At 36.8% G+C, this 23370-nt stretch overlaps 2 protein-coding genes across 2 annotated transcripts; both read right to left on the bottom strand.

The window, feature by feature from the left end:
• Positions 1-234: 234 nt before the first annotated feature.
• On the bottom strand, positions 235-22822 carry LOC112181265. The gene is made up of 11 exons (XM_040512302.1): positions 22727-22822; positions 20603-20728; positions 2445-2497; positions 2275-2349; positions 2058-2171; positions 1788-1907; positions 1468-1706; positions 1166-1378; positions 955-1047; positions 771-869; positions 235-600 (listed from the first exon to the last, which is right to left on the bottom strand). Exons 3-11 carry the CDS (start codon positions 2485-2487, stop codon positions 256-258), a joined length of 1341 nt encoding a protein of 446 aa, XP_040368236.1. The 5' UTR covers positions 2488-2497; positions 20603-20728; positions 22727-22822; the 3' UTR covers positions 235-255.
• On the bottom strand, positions 2747-6096 carry LOC112181264. The gene is made up of 3 exons (XM_024319686.1): positions 3806-6096; positions 3632-3719; positions 2747-3547 (listed from the first exon to the last, which is right to left on the bottom strand). Exons 1-3 carry the CDS (start codon positions 6094-6096, stop codon positions 2747-2749), a joined length of 3180 nt encoding a protein of 1059 aa, XP_024175454.1.
• Positions 22823-23370: the final 548 nt, after the last annotated feature.

Here is a 23370-nt window from a genome sequence, read left to right as displayed (position 1 = left end):
CGAGAAAAATGTTGACAATACATATGATTTTGTCACCAATTGTTCTCTACCATATTACATGAAAATAATCAAACCAATATAAAATAAACAAATTGAAATAATCAAACCAATATAAAATCTCATAATAATAAAACCAAAGTAACAATCAAAGTGTTTCCTAACATAAGGAGTAACAAAAATAGTCTAAAACCAATAACAAAATCAAGATGATGTAAAAAAATTATTTCTCCATGTTTAAGTTCTCTAATAAAGATACTAACTTGATGGATGTTGCCTAGAAAAGTTAGCCATGAACTCCTCAAACTTTTTGGCTTGCTCCTCCAATCTTTGGATCACCTCATTTTGTGCATCAATCTTTTGTTGTTGAGTCCCTACAAGGTGTTGGGTCTCTTGAAGCTGTTCTTGCAACTCTTTGTTCTTTTCAGACATTTCATTTATAGACGAATGAGAGACTCTTGATGGTGGAGGTCTAGGGCCAAAACCACAACCCTTGATGTAGCCTGATTTGACTCCGAGGACTTTTGCACAAATTTCATCATCTGTCATTGTCTGAGTTCCATCAGGTTGAGTTGTCTCAGTTCGCATCTTAATCATTTCATCCTACAATAAAAAATATATACAATTAGATATGATATGCAATTTCTCAATTACAACCTGATCAATTTAATCATATTTAGGGAATTTATATTAATTTCACCTATGGTCATGGTCAACATATATACATTATAGAACTTTTTTCCATACGTATGCATCATTAACAACTTACTTACCCACTTTGCTTTTGCTCCCAAGTCCCAACCTTTTTTAGTGCTTTTGTACTCTGTTTCAAAGCGATCAATTGCACCTTGCATCTCTCCAGTCTGTGCTGCCTATTGCATTCAAACATATTCTTTTAACATCTACAAATATATATTGAAGCTATAAATTTATTAACAAAATTTATAAATATCTTACAATTTGCTCTTGGTGAGACATAAATGACTTTGACCCAGCTTTGTGGTGATGTGTCAGCTTTGACCTATTTATAGCATTCTTCTCTGAACGAATCTGAAAATTATTATGAAATATCCAACAGTTAGTTGTAATCTGAATAAAAATGAAAACTAAGATAACAAAAAAGTGAACTGTGTTGAAAAATAGTTTAAAAAAATAAACAATATTGTACCTGAAACTTCTCACTAGAAAAACGAGCACAGAGAAACTCCCATTCTTCCTGAGTCTTGACATCATCGTGTTTGTTTTCAATTGCTTCCTCGATTGTTGAAAATTTCTCAAAATGTTTCTTCAACTTATAACGAAAATTACAAAATACAGTCTGACATGTTGTAATTACATATCTCTCGACCCAAAGGAGAGACATGTCAATGTCAAACTTGTTCTGCATATAAATAATTTCATGTCAAACAAAACATTTAATTAAAGTAATCAATGTAAACTTACATTTTAGAAAAACAAACTATCACTCACCGTTATTCTTTTAACCAACTTATCCACGTCAATTTTCGGAATCTTCTTCCATTTTTCCACATTTAGTGGGGCATGGTTTCGAACTGTGAAACCAATTTCATTGGCCAACATTTCAGCATATGGGCCTGTAGGCCTACCATTTTGTTCAGTCAGAGTGACAGGTATTTTAGCATTCAATTGAGAAAGCACTTTATCTGCATTCACTCCTCTTGTCTTTCCCCGCACCTTTTTTGTTGGACCTTTAACATAATTCTTAATTAATGTACACAAATATATTTAGTTCTCAAAATATAACAATATATATATAATATTGTATATACCTGTAGGAGGGTCTTGATTACTGGCTGACATCACATTATCATTTTGCTCTTCAGTTGTAACATTTATCAATGGCTGATCATTAGCAGTTTGATGCTGAAGACGTGAACTAATTCTGACCCCTGTCATTATACATATAATTTAGGTATACCCTTCTAATTTGCAATTCATGAAAACAAAATTGCATTTCGCTCTCTTTTCCCTATACTTCTTAGTACATAAATAATTAAAGTGATAAAAATTGAATTCAAGAAGACTGCAATACTACTTACCAGTAGTAGTTCGTTCTGTAGTGGTACCAATAGCAGAATTGAGTCCATCTTCTACATAATTTTCGCATGACTGATTAGTAGTTTGCACACGAGAGCGTTTACTCATTGCACTACCTGTTATTACACACATGTTAAATTAATTAATATGAGTCAAATAAATAAGTTAAATCTAACTTTTTGTAAATATTGTTGTAGCAAAACAAAATTGAAGAATTACCTGAAGTAGAACGGGATCCATTTGGACATGGCTGATCAGTAGTTTGCACACGAGAACGTTTACTCGGTGCATTACCTGTTGTTATACATACATGTTAAATTAAATTATTAATCAATCAATCAGCTAAATGAATTATAAACTTATAAAAAAAAACAAAATACAATACGTACCAGTAGTAGGCTTTTGGATGTTAGACACATTGGAACGGCGCATCTTGTGACTACTATTATAAAAATACAAAATCAACAAATAACAAACTTCTCTGTCAAAAAAGAAAAAAAAAATCTATAACGATAGATAAGAAAGCAGTAGCCAAAGAGGCATTTATAAACCTCAAATAAATATAAATAGAATAATTACCACTACAATTTGTCATTATAAATCTCAATCCCAAAACGTCACAGATTATAATAAGGTTTAGTCCATAAAAAAAAATGAATAACAAAAAATTAATATTAAGCTATATTATAAACTAATCACTATCTTCATCGCTTGAAATGATTTCTTCTTCATCACCGTCTTCAATATCATATTCTTCTTCTTCAATATCATTGCTTATGAAATTATCGCTCCTACCATCGTTCATCCATTCATTGTTCACAATATTTGAAGCAATAACATCCGGCTCAATATCGTCCAAATGCAATTCAGGAGTTTCAAGACCCTCTTCTTGAACAAACCACTGAATATCATTAAACTCATCTTGTTGATAAACATCATTTGCCACAGGATCAACACCATCCTCATCTACCTCTTCATTGGCATCCTCAACCTCTGGAACATCCCACACATGTCTCAATTGCACCTTTTGTACGACTTTCCAGTGAGAACCCAACTTATAATCATCAAGATAAAATACTTGTTGTGCTTCCGTAGTAAGTATAAAGGGTTCATCATCATACCAGGTACTGCTTGTATTAATGCTAGTAAGATTATAATCATATCGTATCATTCTCCTCCTTTCGTCCCTACTTGATTCGTCGGTGTTGAACCATTTACACTTAAATAAGAAGACCTGATTCATATCTAAGTACGTTAACTTCACAATACTTAGCAAAACACCATAATAATCATGACTTCCACCAGTGAAAACTCCAGAAACATATACCCCACTATTTTGTGTGGTTCGATGATCGTCAAGATCTTTTGTATGAAATCGAACTCCATCAACAATACAACCAGTGTATGTATGAACACGTAAATCCGGTTTACAAGCCAGAGAATAAAGCTTATCAGTTGCATCCACCAATCCACTTTCTCTCATGTTAGTTATCTATGAATGACATTAACAAAATTTAACATATTTATAAAAATATAATACAAAGTTCCTATTTAAAATTGAGCATGGATAACTTACTCGTTTCTCAAACCAAGTAGGAAACTCTTCTTCTTGTCTTTTATATAGGTTGGCATTACTTATTTGCCTCAACTCATCTTCATGTTCCCTACATGTGTAAATTAGACAATTAAATATCTAATTTGATTTAAAAAAATTGAACCTAATAAACATAAATGCACAAAGGACACTCACTTGAGATAAGGTTGCACCTCCTCACAGTTGTATAGCACATACCAATGAGCTTTATCCACTTCCTTCCGGTCCAGTAATATATATTCTTTTCCACTAAATGGACGAACTTTTTGAGAGAACACCGATAAATCACTGTCTACTTGGTCATGTTCTACATCAACATTCCGTTCTGCTTGATTGAAACGGGTTTCAATCTCACGAAAATACATAGAACAGAATGTAACTGCTTCATTAACAATATATGCTTCTGCAATAGAACCTTCAGGTCGAGCTTTATTTGTAACATACTTTTTATATGTTCCCAAATTCCTCTCAATAGGATACATCCACCGAAAGGTAACAGGACCTCCAAGCATAGCTTCACGAGGTAAATGAACTGCCAAGTGAACCATTACATCAAAAAAGGCCGGTGGAAAAATTCTCTCTAATTTGCACAGTATCAAAACTATCTCTTTCTCCATTCTTTCCAAGTCGGATACTTTTAAAGTTTTCGCACATAATTGTTGGAAGAAAATGCACAGCTCAACAAGTGCAGTGCACACATCCTTGTCCAAATACGAACGAATACCAACAGGGATGAGACGTTGAAGTAAAACATGGCAATCATGACTTTTTAGTCCATGTATCTTTCCATCGACAATGTTCACATTTCTACAGATGTTGGCAGCATACCCATCAGGATATTTGACAAATTTAAGAAACTTACAGAAAAGTCTACGATATTCCAATTTCAGCACATATCTGGCATGGGGCTTCTTTAATTTATTACCTTGACGTTTGAGATGCAATCCCTTCCTTATCTTCCTATCTGCCAAGTCTAAACGAGCCTTTTTTGTGTCTTTTGTTTTTCCATCAATATCCAACAAAGTTCCAATGACACTATCACATATATTTTTTTCAACATGCATCACATCAATATTATGTCTCAACCTAAGCTTTGACCAGTACTCTAACTCAAAAAGAATACTCTTTTTGGTCCAATTTAGCTCATGAGGCCCACGCTGCCGTTTTAGATCTGGATTGTCAGGATGTTTACCAGGTTTAGCTTTGTAAACACGATCTAATTGCATTAATATATCATCCCCAGAAAAAAATCTAGGAGGAGGACGATTTTCAGCTAAACCGTTAAAATCTTTACTCCTTCTCCACTCATGATCAAGAGACAAAAATCTTCGATGACCCATGTAACATATTTTTCCTCTTAACCCCTCTGAAGTTATATCTTTGTTACAAATAGGACAGGCTTTATACCCCTTAGTACTCCATCCAGATAAATTTCCATAAGCAGGAAAGTCATTTATAGTCCACAACACACATGCTCGCATATTAAAAATTTTCCCAACAGAAACATCAAAAGTTTCAACCCCAACCTCCCACAATTCTTTCAACTCATCTATTAATGGACGAAGATATACATCAATATCTTTTCCAGGTGCTCGAGGACTAGGTATAAGCAATGACATCATAGAAAACATTCCCTTCATGCACTTCCAAGGTGGCAAATTATATGGCACTAGCATAACTGGCCACATACTATAACTAGTGCTCATGTTTCCAAATGGATTAAAACCATCTGTAGCAAGCCCCAACCTAACATTTCGACAATCTGCAGCAAAATCAGGATACTCTTCATCAAACTTCTTCCATTCTTCAGAATCAGCTGGATGCCGAAGAAAACCCTCTTCATTCTGTCTTTTTCGTTTATGCCATTTCATATCAGTCGCCGTATGTCTCGACATAAATAACCTCTTCAGTCTCGGCTTCAATGGAAAATAGCGCAATACTTTTTGTGGAACTTTCTTGCGTTTTCCATCATTAGACTTGTATCTTGGCTCATTACATTCAGGACATTTATCAAGTTTCTCATTCTCTTTCCAAAACAATGCACAATCATTTTTGCATGCATGTATGGATTCATACCCTAAACCTAATTCTCGCAACATTTTTTTAGCTTCATAATGTGATGCTGGTATAGATGCACCTTCTGGATGCGAGTCTTTTAACATTTTGAGCAAAATATTAAAACTTTTATTGCTCCAACGACCAAGTACCTTGACATGCATTAACTTTAAAATAAAAGATAATGCAGAGAACTTTGTACAACCCGGGTACAATTCTCGTTGGGCTTCATCAAACAAATAATCATATTTGTTAGCATGAGTATTGTTGTCATTCCTTGCCTCCTCATCGTCCATCTCCATATTTGTACGCCCTTGAACATCATTTAACATGTCGAACATCAAAGCATTGTCATCATCATCCTCGTTGTCAGTTTCAATTTCCTCATCCATTTGATCGTTTGCCACATCACTATAATCTTCCCCATGCTCAGTCCATGTCGTATAATGTCTTGCAAACCCATTCACTAATATATGCCTGATAGGAGCATTTTAATGCGACGTTTTAACTGCATTTCCCTACACTTTTCTGCGCCATTTCCTTGAGAAATCCCTGTTTGGGAAAGTTTCCATTCTTTGATTGGGAAAGTTCCTTATTGTAGAAAGTTTCCATTTTTGTCTTCATTTTTCATTTCTCATTTCTCATTTCTCATTTTTCATTTCTCATTTCTGGAAAGTTTCTATTTTTCATTTTTAGTAAGTTTCTATTTTCATTTTTTAGAAAGTTTCTATTTTAAGTATAGTTTCTATTTTCAGGACCTCCGAGCTAGAAAGTGGAAATGAACGCACGAATGGAAAGAGGAGCTTGCGAACATCAAGACGAACGAACATGAGAGAAAATGGCCCACACATTTGAGCAGAAATGAAGAAACAAGCTTTCCTAGTCCAACCAGGAAATCCTACAAAATGGAGGAAGGCTTCCCTAGCAAGTTTCCAACGCAACCATGAAAAAGAAATGGAAAAATATTGTGTTTTGCGTTGGAAAATGAGAAGGCTTAAAGATGAAGCAACGAGGCCCAAGAACTCTTTGGATTTTCGGCAAATTGGATAAAGGCCCATCAAAGCCCATATATTTAGGGTTTATGACGCATGAATAAACCCTAGGGGAGTGTTGCCGTTCAAAGCAAGAGAAAAACAAGGAAAGTGGCGTGAAAATCAGAATTATGTGTGGAGATTTTCTAGGGAGATTCTCTAGGGCTATTTTTATGGAAAGAAAATACTTGGAGATATTCCCTAGAAGTTTTGCCGTGAAAAAGGAAGAGATAAACAAGGGAGGACGCCAAAACCCTAGGGTTTTGGACGGCAAAGATATTCCCTAGAGATTTTTAAGGAAAGAGAAAAAGGTGGAGACCAAGGAAAGATCAAAAGAAGTCTAGATACATTCCTACATTCCCTAAAGAGTTTTGGCCGAATTTGGAAGCATAAAATCAGAAATTATCTCTTTATTTCGGCAAGAATTATTTAGGGAATTAATATTGGAATTTTGTGATTGGTTGCACCACCTCATAGGGCTTATGTGGCAAGAATTCATTGGAGGAAATTATGTGGAGGAAGCAAGCACATGCCGTGAACATCTCTAGGGTTTTGGACGGCTTGGACACCTAGGGGCCGTCCCCTATATATTCCTACACTTTCTCAACGTCAAAGGTTCCGAATTCCACACTTTTGCGTTTATACTTTGAGAAAATAATTCAGAAATCTCTCTAGCCTAGCCGTGTTCTTCTCCATCCTCTAGGGCAACCACGAAGTGCAAGCAAGGCCAAGGAAGAAGAAGACAAGCCGTGCACACCATCCACCCTCCACCTTGAAGATTGCTTTCGAAATTCAAGAGACCACATCATCACTTCATTCATCTCATCTTCATCACGGTGTAATCCGATTCTCCTTGTACCTTTGCTTTGTATTTTCGTTGGTTTTGCCTTAGTTGACACATATGTATGAACAAGTATTGTTTTCTGAAATTTTATGATGAATTGTTAATTTTCAGATTCATATATTGCGATTTATGGTTGCTTTTGTGTGAGTGTTTGATTAAATTTGCATGATAGAAATCTTTTGTATGATTATCTTGAATGGTTCGAAACATTTAGGGTTCTTATGTGATTGTTGCTACGAATTTGAGAACATGAATCAACTTTTTGGTTTTGTGTTCTTGAATCGATAAGTAGTAAAGGTTTTGTACAAAAACCGAATTTAATCAAAGAAGATTGCAATTAGGTGGACTTTTTCATACTAAGTTGCACATTTGAGTTGATAGCCTTTCTAGGTGTTTATTGCGTTAAACATGACATGATTGACTAGCTTTCTAGGGCTTGATTGCATGTTTGATAGAATTAATCTAGGTGCTTTCGCTTAGGTTAATTAGCATTGAAAGTACAATATGGGAAATTGTTTGCTTTTGAACGTTTCACATGATCAACTCCTCTTGCATGACTATGATGAACAATGATGAACTTGAATCAATTTTAATCATGAGTTTCGACTTTGATCTTTGTTCTTACATTCCATTTATATTTTTATGTTTTTGCATTTTTAATTATTTAGTTAGCTTTTATTTTCGAAAATAGAAAACCAAAATCAAAAATCCCCCCTTTTTCGTAAATATGTATATATTTTGTTTTATTTTTGTAAATATTATACTTTGTTTTAATTTTAATTGTTTAATTGTTTGATAATGACAGGTGTACCCTCAATCCCCGGAATAGAACGATCCCTATTTACTTTATACTACTAATGACATTTCAGGGTTAAATTGGTCGCTCGATAAAAGCGACATCAATTTTTGGCGCCGTTGCCGGGGATTGAAAAATCATTTGCCATTTTGTGAATATGTGTTTTGTTTATATTGTGACCGAAAAAAAAAAAAAAAAATTTTACTTGTTTATTTTGTAATTGTCGAAATTTAGTTAATTACTTACTTAGGTTGTTATTTTTATTGTTGAATATGAATTTTAATTGTGAGTTGTAAATTAAAGAAGGAATAGGTGAAGTCGTGTTTATTAATATTGGCCTAAACCCCTTATTGGTACCTAGTCCAGGTCCCTTAAGGTTGAGGGCGGCCTTTATTAACATTCATTGAACTGTCTTCACACTTAGGACCTTTTATATCCAAGTAAGTATAGCCTATGTGGGATGGTGTCTAGGAAGGGGACAACGCTCATGACTGGTTCTTGAATCCAGAAGTGCGTGCAAATGAGCCTAAACCACAATGTGGGAGTAGCTCATGCCAAAATGGATTCTACCTCTCGTGGTCGCCCTCCCCTACCTGGCCATTTCAGTAAGGTTGCCCAAAGGATGTAGGAGAGACTTAGTGTCTTGACGATTATACTTGGGCCGCACGTCCACTTGATTTACCGCTTGGAATTTAATTCGAAATCAATGGTATTTATAACAAAAGAAAATGTTGTGATGCACCTAAGGTATATTGGATTAAACATAGTCTTGAAAAGGGTTGCTGTTTCAGTCCCATTGCACATCGAGACTCCCTGTTCCCGTACCTAAGTGTTGAAAATAATTGTAAAGAAAAGGAAAGAATAGAAGTAATTTTACTTAATTTCGTAAAAAAAAAAAAAAAAAAAAAAAAAAAAAAAAAAAAAAAGAAAAGAAAAAAATAATAATAATAATAATTAGATGTGAATAGTGACGTTTTGTTTGTTTGTGTGAAAGTTTTGTGTAAATGGTGTCTAATCTTGTAAACAAAAGAAGTTTAAAGAATTAATTGCAAATATTGTTAAATTCTTGATTGTTATAAGTGTGTAAAATCGTATGAGTAGATAAGGGCCCTTTTGTTAATATTGGCCTTAACCCTTCATTAGTGCCCTTCTAAGGTCTTATGAGGTTGAGGGCGGCTTTTATTAGCATTTGGAGAACTGTCTAACACATGAGTCCTTTCCAAGCTGAGTAAGGGGCATATAGGTGGTGTCTTAGGTTGAGACCCTGGGTGATGGGTTCAAATTGGATCTCAGAGATACTATAGACCGTGCGTAAACCACAATGTGGGAGTAGCCAATAGGGGCCTAAACCTCAATGAGGGAGTAGCCTCCGTAGTGTCACCAAAATGAGTCCTCCCTCTCACTTACCTCTTAATCTGGCCATCTAGCCTTCTGAAACAAAGGGAAGTGACTTATGTCTAGGCGACTATCCCTAGATCGTATCTCACCAATAGTAGTGGTTTCTATTGGGCTCGACTTACAACTTGTAATCAATTGAGATATTAACTTTATTTTGTAAAGATAATAAGATACTTGAACATAACCTCCACTTGTAAATTGTGTTGTTTTGTACATTTTATACTTGTATAAACTTCTTACGTGGTTTATTTGTGAAAAGATTGTGGATAGTTTGTAATTTATACTTCTCTTTATACTTGTATAAATCATAAATAGTAAAGTCGTGAATAGTAACTTGTGAATAGTGACTCGTGAATAGTAAGGTTGATGTATAAATCACTAATTTGTAATTAACTCACTTTATACTTTGCTAACTTCTTTGAATTTTGATGATGTTCAGGATTCCTATGAATGACCGAGCCTTTTAGATCCTCTACACTAAAGGAAATTGAAGCAAGGCTCGCTCGCTTGAAGGGTCCTTCACTTCTTGAGCAGACAAGCCCTTCCCCTTCGACACACAGAGGGTACATCTTTAACGAACAAGGGAAGAGGACCTACTGTTCTGAGGAGTCTACATCACCTACACCAAGTCCATCTCCTCCTTCACGTTCACCTTCACCTGTGATTTCGTCCAACTCTACACCACCACCTTCACCACCACCTGAAGAAGTCGAAAAAGAGAGAATGGCATCTATTAGGGAACTTTCCACTGCAACTGTTGAAGGAGGACCCCCTACAGGCATAGTATACCCTCCCCCTGCAGCTGGAAGACAAGCAGAGTTTGAGCTAAAGAGTGGTTTGTTGCACAAGCTCCCTATCTTCCATGGACTTAATATGGAGGACGCTAACAAGCATGTTCGAGAATTTCAATCTGTTTGTGCAAACATGCAACCACAAGGGGCAGATGAGAACCTTCTTAAGATGAGAGCATTTCCATTCTCTCTAGCTGATAGAGCCAAGGATTGGCTATATGAACTCCCTGCAGGACGTATCACCTCATGGGAAACAATGAGAAAGGCCTTCTTGGAGAAATACTTCCCAGCTTCTAAGGTCATCACACTCAGGAAGAAGCTCAGTGGAATAGAGCAAGCCCATGATGAGTCCTATGCTGCCTACTATGAGAGGTTCAATTCCCTACTTGCACAATGTCCTCAACATCAGATGAAGGATGAGACCCTACTCACATGTTTCTATGAAGGACTCTTACCCTTGGAAAGGCAAATGTTGGATGCTGCAGCTGGAGGAGCTTTTGTGGATAAGTCCCCTACAGTTGGGAAGGAGCTTATAGCTAATCGTGCTTTGAACTCCCAACAATATGAGGGAGTAGGACACTCTACTCGTAGGGTGCATGAGATGAGCAAGAATACTGCAATTGAGGACCAACTGAATAAGCTTACTCTACTCATGAATCAAGTGGTAAGTTCCAAAGGACCAAGTGCAACAATAGCTTGTGGGGTATGCTCTATGCAAGGGCATGTTACAGATCAGTGCCCTCAACTTAATGAGAATGGAGGATGGGAATCTGCAAATGCTATTGGAGGATATCAAGGAGGATACCAAGGAGGACCTCAACGTCCTAGACATGACCCTTACTCCAATACGTACAACCCAGGATGGAGGGACCATCCCAACTTCAAGTGGACTAACAATGATAACGTTCAGAATCCTCTTGGTGGGAACTTCCAACGTCCTCAAGGGCCTTCATTCCAAGGATCATCTTTTCAAAGGCCCTACATGCCCCCTCCTCAACAGAACTCAGGACCTTCAATGTCTCACTATGACAAAACGTTGGAAGCCTTGACTAGTTCCACCCAGGCCTTGACAAACTCTACTCAAGCTTTGATTCAAGGACAACAGACCCACACTAAGGATATTGCAGATCTTAAGAAACAGATGGGCCAAGTCGTGGACTTCATAAGCAAGATTCATGAGACTGGGAAGCTTCCTAGTGGCACAATACCTAACCCTAAGGGTAATGTGGAGAATGCATCAGTTGTGACTACGAGGAGTGGGAGACCATTTGTGGATCCACCCAAGCAACCCAAGAAGGTCCAAATGAGCATAGAAATTGAGGAAGACCAAGAACCCACCAAGTTGGGTATTGAGAAGGACCCTGCAACGTCAAAGGAAGAGACCAAGGCATCCTCATCTTTAAAGGCAAAACCGGAAATCAAAGGTAATAATTCTAACTTATCAAATTCGGTTATTGCTAACCCTTCTTCTTCTTGCATGCCCTTCCCACGCAGGTTTGCCCAATCTAAGAAGGATGAAAGTGACCAGGCCATCTTGGAAACTTTCAAGAAGGTGCAAGTAAACCTACCCCTCCTAGAGGCCATCAAGCAAGTCCCTAAGTATGCCAAGTTCCTCAAAGAGCTTTGCACTACTAGGAGAGTAAACCGTGAAAAGGAGGTGGTAAAGGTAAGTGAGAATGTCTCTGCCCTAATTCAGAGGAAGATTCCTCCAAAGTGTAAGGATCCTGGAAGCTTTACTATTCCGTGTACTATTGGTAACTCTAGATTTAAGAATGCCATGCTAGACCTAGGTGCATCTGTTAATGTTATGCCCTATTCTGTTTATGAAACCCTAGGTCTAGGGGAACTCAAATCTGACAATGTTATCATTCAGTTAGCTGACAGATCCAATGCATACCCTAGAGGTTTGTTGGAGGATGTGCTTGTACAGGTTAACCATCTTATCTTCCCAGCTGATTTTTATGTATTGGAAATGGAGGACTCCCCTGTAAGTTCCACTCCATTGCTTTTGGGACGTCCTTTCTTAAGGACAGCTAGGACGAAGATTGATGTGTATGAAGGCTCTCTTACAATGGAGTTCGATGGTGACATTATTGGCTTTAACATCTTTGAAGCCATGAGGTATCCCCTAGAGGTTAATGATTGTTTTTCTGCTGACATTTTGGATGAACTTGCGCAGAAAATGTTTGATGTTATGCATGAGGATACCCTAGTCACTACCCTTGAGAGTGGGGTAGGCTATACAAAGGAAGGCGTCACCATCTCAGAGGACAAGTTGAAAGACACTTGTGAGGATAAAATCATTGAAAACGTCTCCTTCCTTGAGGCATCACCCTTTATAGGTAAGTCTGTTTCTCCATTGTCCATTCAGTTATCCACTAACAAGACTTTACCTTCAGTGGTCCAGGCCCCAGAACTTGAGCTAAAACCTCTTCCAGACCATTTGAAGTATGTCTACTTAGGGGACAAGGAAACCTTGCCAGTGATTGTGTCCTCTGCACTAACAACTCCACAAGAAGAGAAGTTGGTGGAAATGTTGAAGCAACACAAGACCGCCATAGGATGGACATTGGCGGATATCAAGGGAATCAGCCCTACAACTTGCGTCCACAGGATACTTCTAGAGGAGGGGTCTAAACCCACTAGAGAGGCTCAACGTCGTCTCAACCCTCCAATGATGGAAGTAGTGAAGAAGGAGGTTATCAAACTCCTTGATTGTGGGGTAATCTACCCTATTTCTGACTCCAAGTGGGTCTCTCCAGTTCAGGTCGTGCCCAAGAAGTCTGGGATCACTGTGGTAAAGAATGCTGATAACGAACTGGTGCCCCAAAGGACAGTAACAGGCCACAGAGTATGCATTGACTATAGGAGGCTCAACGCAACCACAAGGAAAGACCACTTTCCTCTGCCATTCATTGACCAGATGCTTGAGCGCCTAGCTGGACATGACTACTACTGCTTCCTGGATGGATACTCTGGTTACAACCAGATTGCAATTGCAAATGAAGATCAAGAGAAGACAACCTTCACTTGCCCCTTTGGAACGTTTGCCTATAGACGTATGCCTTTCGGACTTTGCAACGCTCCAGGTACCTTTCAGAGGTGTATGGTAAGTATCTTTTCAGATTATATTGAGAAAATCATAGAGGTATTCATGGATGACTTTTCAGTTTTTGGAAAGAATTTTGATGATTGTCTTAATAATCTGGAGATAATTCTGAAACGTTGCATGGAAACTAACCTTGTCTTAAACTGGGAAAAATGCCATTTTATGGTTAAACAAGGAATAGTTCTAGGACATATTGTCTCTGCTAGGGGTATAGAGGTTGATAAAGCCAAGGTTGATATTGTGCGTCACTTACCCTCTCCCACTTCTGTGAGAGAGATTCGTTCTTTCCTTGGTCATGCAGGTTTTTACAGGAGGTTCATCAAGGACTTCTCCAAAATTTCGAGACCCTTATGTCAACTACTCCAGAAGGATGTGCCCTTCCACTTTGACAAGGAGTGTCAAGAAGCTTTTGACAAGCTTAAGGAGTTGTTGACATCTGCCCCCATCATGTTACCTCCAGACTGGTCCTTGCCCTTTGAATTAATGTGTGATGCCTCTGACTACGCAGTTGGAGCCGTTTTGGGACAAAGGAAGGAAAAGCTGCCCTATGCCATCTACTACGCCTCAAGGACTCTCAATGATGCACAAATGAACTACTCCACCACAGAGAAAGAGCTCCTTGCAGTTGTCTTTGCCCTTGAGAAGTTTCGCTCCTATTTACTTGGTACCAAAGTTACTATCTTTACTGACCATGCAGCTTTGAAATACTTGATGACCAAGAAGGAGGCGAAACCAAGGCTCATCAGATGGATCCTACTCTTGCAAGAATTCGACGTGGAAATCAAGGACAAGAAGGGTAGTGAGAACGTGGTAGCTGACCACTTGAGTCGCTTAGTGCATGCAGAAGATTATCTCCCTCTGGTGGAGACATTTCCAGACGAGCAACTCTTTGGACTTCAGGTAAGTGAACCATGGTATGCAGACATTGTGAATTATATTGTGTCTAGAAAGATTCCTGATACCATGTCACGTGCTCATAGGGATAGGCTTAAGAAAACTGTTAAGCAATATGTTTGGGATGAACCTTATTTGTGGAAGTATTGCTCTGATCAATTGATTAGGAGATGTGTGCCTGAACATGAACATAATGCTATACTTTCTTTTTGCCACTCTAAAGCATGTGGGGGACACTTTGGGTCTAAGAAGACTGCGTTTAAGGTGCTAGAGTCTGGGTTCTATTGGCCAACATTATTTAGGGATGCACATGCCTATTGTTTAACTTGTGATAAGTGCCAAAGAACAGGAAATCTAGGTCCTAGAGATCAAATGCCATTGTCCAATATAATAACTGTTGAAATATTTGATGTCTGGGGTATAGATTTCATGGGACCTTTCCCTTCATCTTTTGGGTTTCTCTATATCTTACTTGCAGTGGACTATGTTTCCAAATGGGTGGAAGCAAAGGCCACTAGAACTAATGACTCTAAGGTTGTTGCAGATTTTATCAAGTCTAACATCTTTAGCAGGTTTGGAATGCCTAGAGTTCTCATTAGTGATGGAGGATCCCATTTTTGCAATCGGACGATTGAGGCTCTCTTGAAGAGATATGATGTCACACATAAGGTTTCTACACCTTATCACCCACAAACTAGTGGGCAGGCTGAGGTCTCTAATCGTCAGATTAAGGGGATATTGGAGAAGACTGTGAACCCCAACAGGAAGGACTGGTCCTTGCGTCTAGAGGATGCTTTGTGGGCCTACAGAACTGCATACAAAACTCCCATAGGTATGTCACCATATCGAATTGTCTATGGCAAACCATGCCATTTACCTGTGGAGTTGGAGCACAAAGCTTGGTGGGCTGTGAAGCAGTTCAACATGGATATGGATGCAGCTGGGCTTCATAGGAAGTTGCAATTGCAAGAGTTAGAGGAGATAAGGAATGATGCCTTTGAAAGTGCTAAAATTTACAAGGATAAGACTAAGGCATTCCATGACAAAATGATTCGAAGAAAGACTTTTGTTGTGGGTCAAAAAGTTCTTCTCTTCCATTCTCGTCTCAAACTCTTCCCAGGTAAGCTTCGTTCTCGTTGGATTGGGCCTTTTGTTATCACTCATGTGTTTCCTCATGGAGCTGTGCAGATAAAGAGTGAACATACAAGCAACGAGTTCAAAGTGAATGGCCATCGCTTGAAGCCTTACTATGAGGCATTTGTGGAACATGAAGTGGAGGATGTACCCCTCCAAAACGTTCCAAACCCTGAGGATTAAATGGAGGTACAAGTCTAGGCTGAAAGACTATAAACATTAAGCGCTGCTTGGGAGGCAACCCAATTCTGAAGTAGCTGTGGAGGAATCATCAACGCAGATTTGTTTTCTCTCTCCCTTTTACTCCTCCAATTTTTCTTTATGTTGGTAGTCATTTTCGTAAATTTCATCCCTATATGCTTAAGTGTTTCATTGCATGCTTTTTATTGATTACATTGAGGACAATGCAATATTTAAGTGTGGGGGAAGGGATTTACACTTTTATCTTGAGTCACATATTGAAAAATACAAAAAAATTGAAAAATGTCAAAAATTTAAAAATTTTCGTTGCTTTTGTTTTTGTTTTGAGTCTTAGGATGCCCTTTCAACTGTCTAGGATGATTCTATATCTCTAAAATCATGACTAAAAGAGGATCACAAGATTGAGATGATTTTTAAACATGGTATTCTTTGGTTAATTGAGATATATGAAAAATGTGTGCCTTGTAGTGGATATGGATTCGAAAACTTTGGTACAGAATATGAGCATGTTAGGATGAGTTTTGATTCATATAAGCCCATGTGAGATAATTGAGCCATGTCCCTTTTTCTTGGAGTAAAAATGAAATATATATTCTTAATTTCTTGGCGATGTTTTGATGATCTCATTATTCTTTCATTTGATTGACTGCTTGCCATAGATTAAGTTTGATGGACTAGAGAATGCTAGAATTCACTCTTGTGCTTGTTGAGACGTTTGTCAATACATGGCCCTGATTCTGGAAGGGATAGAGGCATCCTAGGAATTACCACCATTGCCATATAAACTTGTGTCCCCATTTGTGCCCGTCGTGGGACTCCCCTAGATAAGCCCCATTGAGCCTACATTGAGCCTTTTCATTCATCACCCTTAAAACCCTTAACCATGAAGCTTAGTATAGTTAAAACCCTACCCTTTGTTCTAAGAACTTAGTGGAGCTATCTTTTGAGACATACTTCGTGGGTTTGGTGCTAAGGATGAAAATTGAGAAGAGGTGAAAGTTAAAGTGTGGGGGTAGACTTGTCCATAAAAGAAAAATATATGAAAAAGCCGAAAAAAAAGAAAAAAAGAAAAAATGTATACGGCTAAAAAGAAAAGAAAGAAAAATGTTTATGGATTTTTAGTCCCCCATACTTGGTGATTTTGGAGTTTACGTTGAACTGAAGGCCCACTACAGAAAAATTTGGCCTTTGTCCATTCACTATAGTTCAAGGGAAGTTTACAATGAAGATTGGGCCCAACATGAAGACATTAGGCCCCTTTTATGTTACCTCTAGGGAAAGTGACGTTTTTGCAATGCCTTGGTGGATTTCTTGTGGTCTCTACATTTACATGTGCTCTGCTAGGTTTTTAGGACACTTTGATAAATCCTTACCCTTCATTTCTTAAAACCTTGAGCCTTGGCCCCATTACAACCTTTAAGAAGACCTTCTTGATCCTTAAGATGGGACAGCCCTTGATGTGGAGATGAGTTACAAGAGTTGAACCTATGGCTTGGGTCCATCTGTGCAAGTAGTTGGTATCCTTCATGAGATCTTTAAAGAAAATTATACATGTGCTTTCGTTTCTTGAATTATGTGATATACTTGCTATCTTTCACATATACTTGAGTGTATAAGCTTTTAAGCATTGCCATGATCTGAGAGAAGAAAGAGTGGATATAACTTGTGAGGATTTGAATCATACTTGTTTGAAGCATGCTTAACAGAAACCATCACCATTGTTTCAACCAAGTCCTACTTGTGTATATGTAAGTTATGTGTTTTAATTAACTCTCGAATGCCTAACATTGAATTTTGGTTAAGTGCTAATCTTGGTGTTATGAAAGTAAGAGATTGCTGAGACAAATAGTTGAAGGGCAATAGAGTCATTGTTTTTGTCAAGTCTTTAAATTTTCGTTGAGTCTTAGTGTGTGTCTTAGTTTGATTTTGCTAAGGGACTAGCAAAAGCTAAGTGTGGGGGAATTTGATAGGAGCATTTTAATGCGACGTTTTAACTGCATTTCCCTACACTTTTCTGCGCCATTTCCTTGAGAAATCCCTGTTTGGGAAAGTTTCCATTCTTTGATTGGGAAAGTTCCTTATTGTAGAAAGTTTCCATTTTTGTCTTCATTTTTCATTTCTCATTTCTCATTTCTCATTTTTCATTTCTCATTTCTGGAAAGTTTCTATTTTTCATTTTTAGTAAGTTTCTATTTTCATTTTTTAGAAAGTTTCTATTTTAAGTATAGTTTCTATTTTCAGGACCTCCGAGCTAGAAAGTGGAAATGAACGCACGAATGGAAAGAGGAGCTTGCGAACATCAAGACGAACGAACATGAGAGAAAATGGCCCACACATTTGAGCAGAAATGAAGAAACAAGCTTTCCTAGTCCAACCAGGAAATCCTACAAAATGGAGGAAGGCTTCCCTAGCAAGTTTCCAACGCAACCATGAAAAAGAAATGGAAAAATATTGTGTTTTGCGTTGGAAAATGAGAAGGCTTAAAGATGAAGCAACGAGGCCCAAGAACTCTTTGGATTTTCGGCAAATTGGATAAAGGCCCATCAAAGCCCATATATTTAGGGTTTATGACGCATGAATAAACCCTAGGGGAGTGTTGCCGTTCAAAGCAAGAGAAAAACAAGGAAAGTGGCGTGAAAATCAGAATTATGTGTGGAGATTTTCTAGGGAGATTCTCTAGGGCTATTTTTATGGAAAGAAAATACTTGGAGATATTCCCTAGAAGTTTTGCCGTGAAAAAGGAAGAGATAAACAAGGGAGGACGCCAAAACCCTAGGGTTTTGGACGGCAAAGATATTCCCTAGAGATTTTTAAGGAAAGAGAAAAAGGTGGAGACCAAGGAAAGATCAAAAGAAGTCTAGATACATTCCTACATTCCCTAAAGAGTTTTGGCCGAATTTGGAAGCATAAAATCAGAAATTATCTCTTTATTTCGGCAAGAATTATTTAGGGAATTAATATTGGAATTTTGTGATTGGTTGCACCACCTCATAGGGCTTATGTGGCAAGAATTCATTGGAGGAAATTATGTGGAGGAAGCAAGCACATGCCGTGAACATCTCTAGGGTTTTGGACGGCTTGGACACCTAGGGGCCGTCCCCTATATATTCCTACACTTTCTCAACGTCAAAGGTTCCGAATTCCACACTTTTGCGTTTATACTTTGAGAAAATAATTCAGAAATCTCTCTAGCCTAGCCGTGTTCTTCTCCATCCTCTAGGGCAACCACGAAGTGCAAGCAAGGCCAAGGAAGAAGAAGACAAGCCGTGCACACCATCCACCCTCCACCTTGAAGATTGCTTTCGAAATTCAAGAGACCACATCATCACTTCATTCATCTCATCTTCATCACGGTGTAATCCGATTCTCCTTGTACCTTTGCTTTGTATTTTCGTTGGTTTTGCCTTAGTTGACACATATGTATGAACAAGTATTGTTTTCTGAAATTTTATGATGAATTGTTAATTTTCAGATTCATATATTGCGATTTATGGTTGCTTTTGTGTGAGTGTTTGATTAAATTTGCATGATAGAAATCTTTTGTATGATTATCTTGAATGGTTCGAAACATTTAGGGTTCTTATGTGATTGTTGCTACGAATTTGAGAACATGAATCAACTTTTTGGTTTTGTGTTCTTGAATCGATAAGTAGTAAAGGTTTTGTACAAAAACCGAATTTAATCAAAGAAGATTGCAATTAGGTGGACTTTTTCATACTAAGTTGCACATTTGAGTTGATAGCCTTTCTAGGTGTTTATTGCGTTAAACATGACATGATTGACTAGCTTTCTAGGGCTTGATTGCATGTTTGATAGAATTAATCTAGGTGCTTTCGCTTAGGTTAATTAGCATTGAAAGTACAATATGGGAAATTGTTTGCTTTTGAACGTTTCACATGATCAACTCCTCTTGCATGACTATGATGAACAATGATGAACTTGAATCAATTTTAATCATGAGTTTCGACTTTGATCTTTGTTCTTACATTCCATTTATATTTTTATGTTTTTGCATTTTTAATTATTTAGTTAGCTTTTATTTTCGAAAATAGAAAACCAAAATCAAAAATCCCCCCTTTTTCGTAAATATGTATATATTTTGTTTTATTTTTGTAAATATTATACTTTGTTTTAATTTTAATTGTTTAATTGTTTGATAATGACAGGTGTACCCTCAATCCCCGGAATAGAACGATCCCTATTTACTTTATACTACTAATGACATTTCAGGGTTAAATTGGTCGCTCGATAAAAGCGACATCAATGCCTACGTATCTCATGTAAAGTAAGGCACGGCAATGCATTTTGACATTTAGAACATGGGCAACGTGTCTTATTTTCATGATCCAGATGTTGGGCAGCAGCAGTCAAAAATGTTTTCAGACCATTGGTGAAATCAGGGTGGTGAAACCTATCTCGTAAGAACATCCAACTTCTGTCCATCCTAAAAAAGTCTAAAATAATGTACATGTTATTTTCGGGTTCAATATGCCACATATCAACCATACAGAGTAAATTTCATCCGGTCACCATCTACGCTAACCTATGCGCATGCCGGGAATGCATCTAGGGTTCATATGCATAACAACAATTAAATATTCATATATAAGTGTCTCTGTGTGTGTGTTTATATATTGCAATAGTACTAGTAATCATACTTTATTTAGGCATGATAATGATAAGTAAGAAGAACTACTCACATGGAGATCGATCACAAAACTAACTTAACGGCTCTTCTGCTCTCAACAATTCGAAAACAATTTAAAGGTTCTCCTTTATATCGAGCACATGTACTCTACCAAAGGACTGCGCAATATAGTCAACTGCTGAGAAATTTGAAAGAAAATGACCTTGAGAAACTAGACCAATAACTAGTTTCATTCTAAAATCAAGATCAAAGAATCTAAAGTGATGGCCTGCCGTATACCCTTATATTAAAAGAATCATTGAAAAATCAAAAGTGACAACCTGTTGTGTGAATTTAAATTACATGGGAAAACTGAATCAATATTAAATTATCTCATTCTCAAATCAAGACCAAAGAATAAATAGTTATTTCCTATTCTGTACCTTTATATCAGCAATAGCTTGTGAAATTTGGATCCTTTATTGCTGTTTACTTTAGATTAAGGTTGAATAAATAAAAATCAAGTTTAAAAATATACCCTGAGATTGGAAATTTTGAAGTGCGCACTCCGCATTTTAAAAACTATTTATGCTTGTTAGACCATGATAATTAACTGATTTGTGATAAATGTAAAACAATCTATGCAGAATGGTCCAAAGAGTCATAATGAAAAAAGAAAAGAAAAAAGATGGACAGATTCTATAGTTTCTGAAAATCAAAGCAAGAAAGCCATAGTAATAGTTTCTGAACAAAGAAGCTTTTTGTTTTTTGGGTGAGAATTGAAGAGGCCAAACAAAACAACAATGAAAGTACACAACCTTAATCTCACTATCCATACTTAAACCTTAATTTCGTATAGTTTCTTAGCTGCACAAAATTGGGATCATTGAAAAATCAAAAGTGACAACCTGTTGTGTGAATTTAAATTACATGGGAAAACTGAATCAATATTAAATCATCTCATTCTCAAATCAAGACCAAAGAATAAATAGTTATTTCCTATTCTGTACCTTTATATCAGCAATAGCTTGTGAAATTTGGATCCTTTATTGCTGTTTACTTTAGATTAAGGTTGAATAAATAAAAATCAAGTTTAAAAATATACCCTGAGATTGGAAATTTTGAAGTGCGCACTCTGCATTTTAAAAACTATTTATGCTTGTTCGACCATGATAATTAACTGATTTGTGATAAATGTAAAACAATCTATGCAGAATGGTCCAAAGAGTCATAATGAAAAAAGAAAAGAAAAAAGATGGACAGATTCTATAGTTTCTGAAAATCAAAGCAAGAAAGCCATAGTAATAGTTTCTGAACAAAGAAGCTTTTTTGTTTTTTGGGTGAGAATTGAAGAGGCCAAACAAAACAGCAATGAAAGTACACAACCTTAATCTCACTATCCATACTTAAACCTTAATTTCGTATAGTTTCTTAGCTGCACAAAATTGGGATCATTGAAAAATCAAAAGTGACAACCTGTTGTGTGAATTTAAATTACATGGGAAAACTGAATCAATATTAAATCATCTCATTCTCAAATCAAGACCAAAGAATAAATAGTTATTTCCTATTCTGTACCTTTATATCAGCAATAGCTTGTGAAATTTGGATCCTTTATTGCTGTTTACTTTAGATTAAGGTTGAATAAATAAAAATCAAGTTTAAAAATATACCCTGAGATTGGAAATTTTGAAGTGCGCACTCTGCATTTTAAAAACTATTTATGCTTGTTAGACCATGATAATTAACTGATTTGTGATAAATGTAAAACAATCTATGCAGAATGGTCCAAAGAGTCATAATGAAAAAAGAAAAGAAAAAAGATGGACAGATTCTATAGTTTCTGAAAATCAAAGCAAGAAAACCATAGTAATAGTTTCTGAACAAAGAAGCTTTTTTGTTTTTTGGGTGAGAATTGAAGAGGCCAAACAAAACAGCAATGAAAGTACACAACCTTAATCTCACTATCCATACTTAAACCTTAATTTCGTATAGTTTCTTAGCTGCACAAAATTGGGAGACCATCAAATAAATTTCTTTTCCATTCCTCTACTACATATTATTGGAATTAAATCAAAACCCATAATCAAGATTTCATTTTTCCGAAAAATCAAAACTATTTGAACCCGATAATAATGATGACAATAGTGATTTGAATCAAAATAAGCAATTGATGGTAGGGTTTTTCGAAGGCTACCTTGTCTACTCGACTCTCTCTGAAACGGGTTTTGATTGGAAATAGCAGAAGAAAAGATGGACTGGGATGATGTGATATGATAGATCCACGTTTGCAGTTGTTTATTATATTGGCACCCACCTTTATAATCAAAGGAACCAAAACAAAAGGCTTAAAGAAGTTGATGAAAATCAGAAGCAATTTCATTATATAATAAACGAATAAAAATTCCAAGAAGAGCACAATATGAATTCTTCAACCATATTGCTTAGTACAGAGAAATTAAACTCATCGATCATCTCTAGGATATTTACAGTAGCAAACTCCTAAATCATCATCATTATTATCTTTTGCAGATGGACAACTGAGTTATAGTTTCTGGTAATTATTCAATTCAACCCAGACCCAATTCAATTCAATCCCAATTCGATCGAAACCTTTATTGTGTTCTTGAAAATAAGATTTTCGTTAATCAAACTATACAATAATGATGTATAAGGAGGAAGAAAGATGAATGTAGTCTTACCTGCAGAGATCAGAGCTTCAAAGATGGGAGATGCAGAGAGGGAGGCTCAAAGACGTATTATGAAGATGAAGGTCGACGAGATCGCCGTGAGAGAGAGAATTGAGTTTTGTTTCTTTTAGGTTTTATCTCTAATTGTTTT

Source organism: Rosa chinensis, unplaced genomic scaffold (assembly GCF_002994745.2).
Source record: "Rosa chinensis cultivar Old Blush unplaced genomic scaffold, RchiOBHm-V2 RchiOBHmChr0c17, whole genome shotgun sequence".
NCBI lineage: Eukaryota > Viridiplantae > Streptophyta > Magnoliopsida > Rosales > Rosaceae > Rosa > Rosa chinensis.
This window is presented reverse-complemented; position numbering and strand designations above follow the sequence as displayed.

What these genes read in the sequence shown, in the direction of transcription:
- LOC112181264 (XM_024319686.1), bottom strand. Translation starts at nt 6,096, where the DNA reads ATGGATGAGGAAATTGAAACTGACAACGAGGATGATGATGACAATGCT. An exon ending in GAGGTGCAACCTTATCTCAA is followed by an intron (nt 3,720 to 3,805) that starts GTGAGTGTCCTT and finishes TTACACATGTAG; the next exon opens with GGAACATGAAGATGAGTTGA. An exon ending in CTACTTGGTTTGAGAAACGA is followed by an intron (nt 3,548 to 3,631) that starts GTAAGTTATCCA and finishes TGTCATTCATAG; the next exon opens with ATAACTAACATGAGAGAAAG.
- LOC112181265 (XM_040512302.1), bottom strand. Translation starts at nt 2,487, where the DNA reads ATGCGCCGTTCCAATGTGTCTAACATCCAAAAGCCTACTACTG. An exon ending in TGGATCCCGTTCTACTTCAG is followed by an intron (nt 2,172 to 2,274) that starts GTAATTCTTCAA and finishes GTGTAATAACAG; the next exon opens with GTAGTGCAATGAGTAAACGC. An exon ending in TTTCTAGTGAGAAGTTTCAG is followed by an intron (nt 1,048 to 1,165) that starts GTACAATATTGT and finishes AATAATTTTCAG; the next exon opens with ATTCGTTCAGAGAAGAATGC.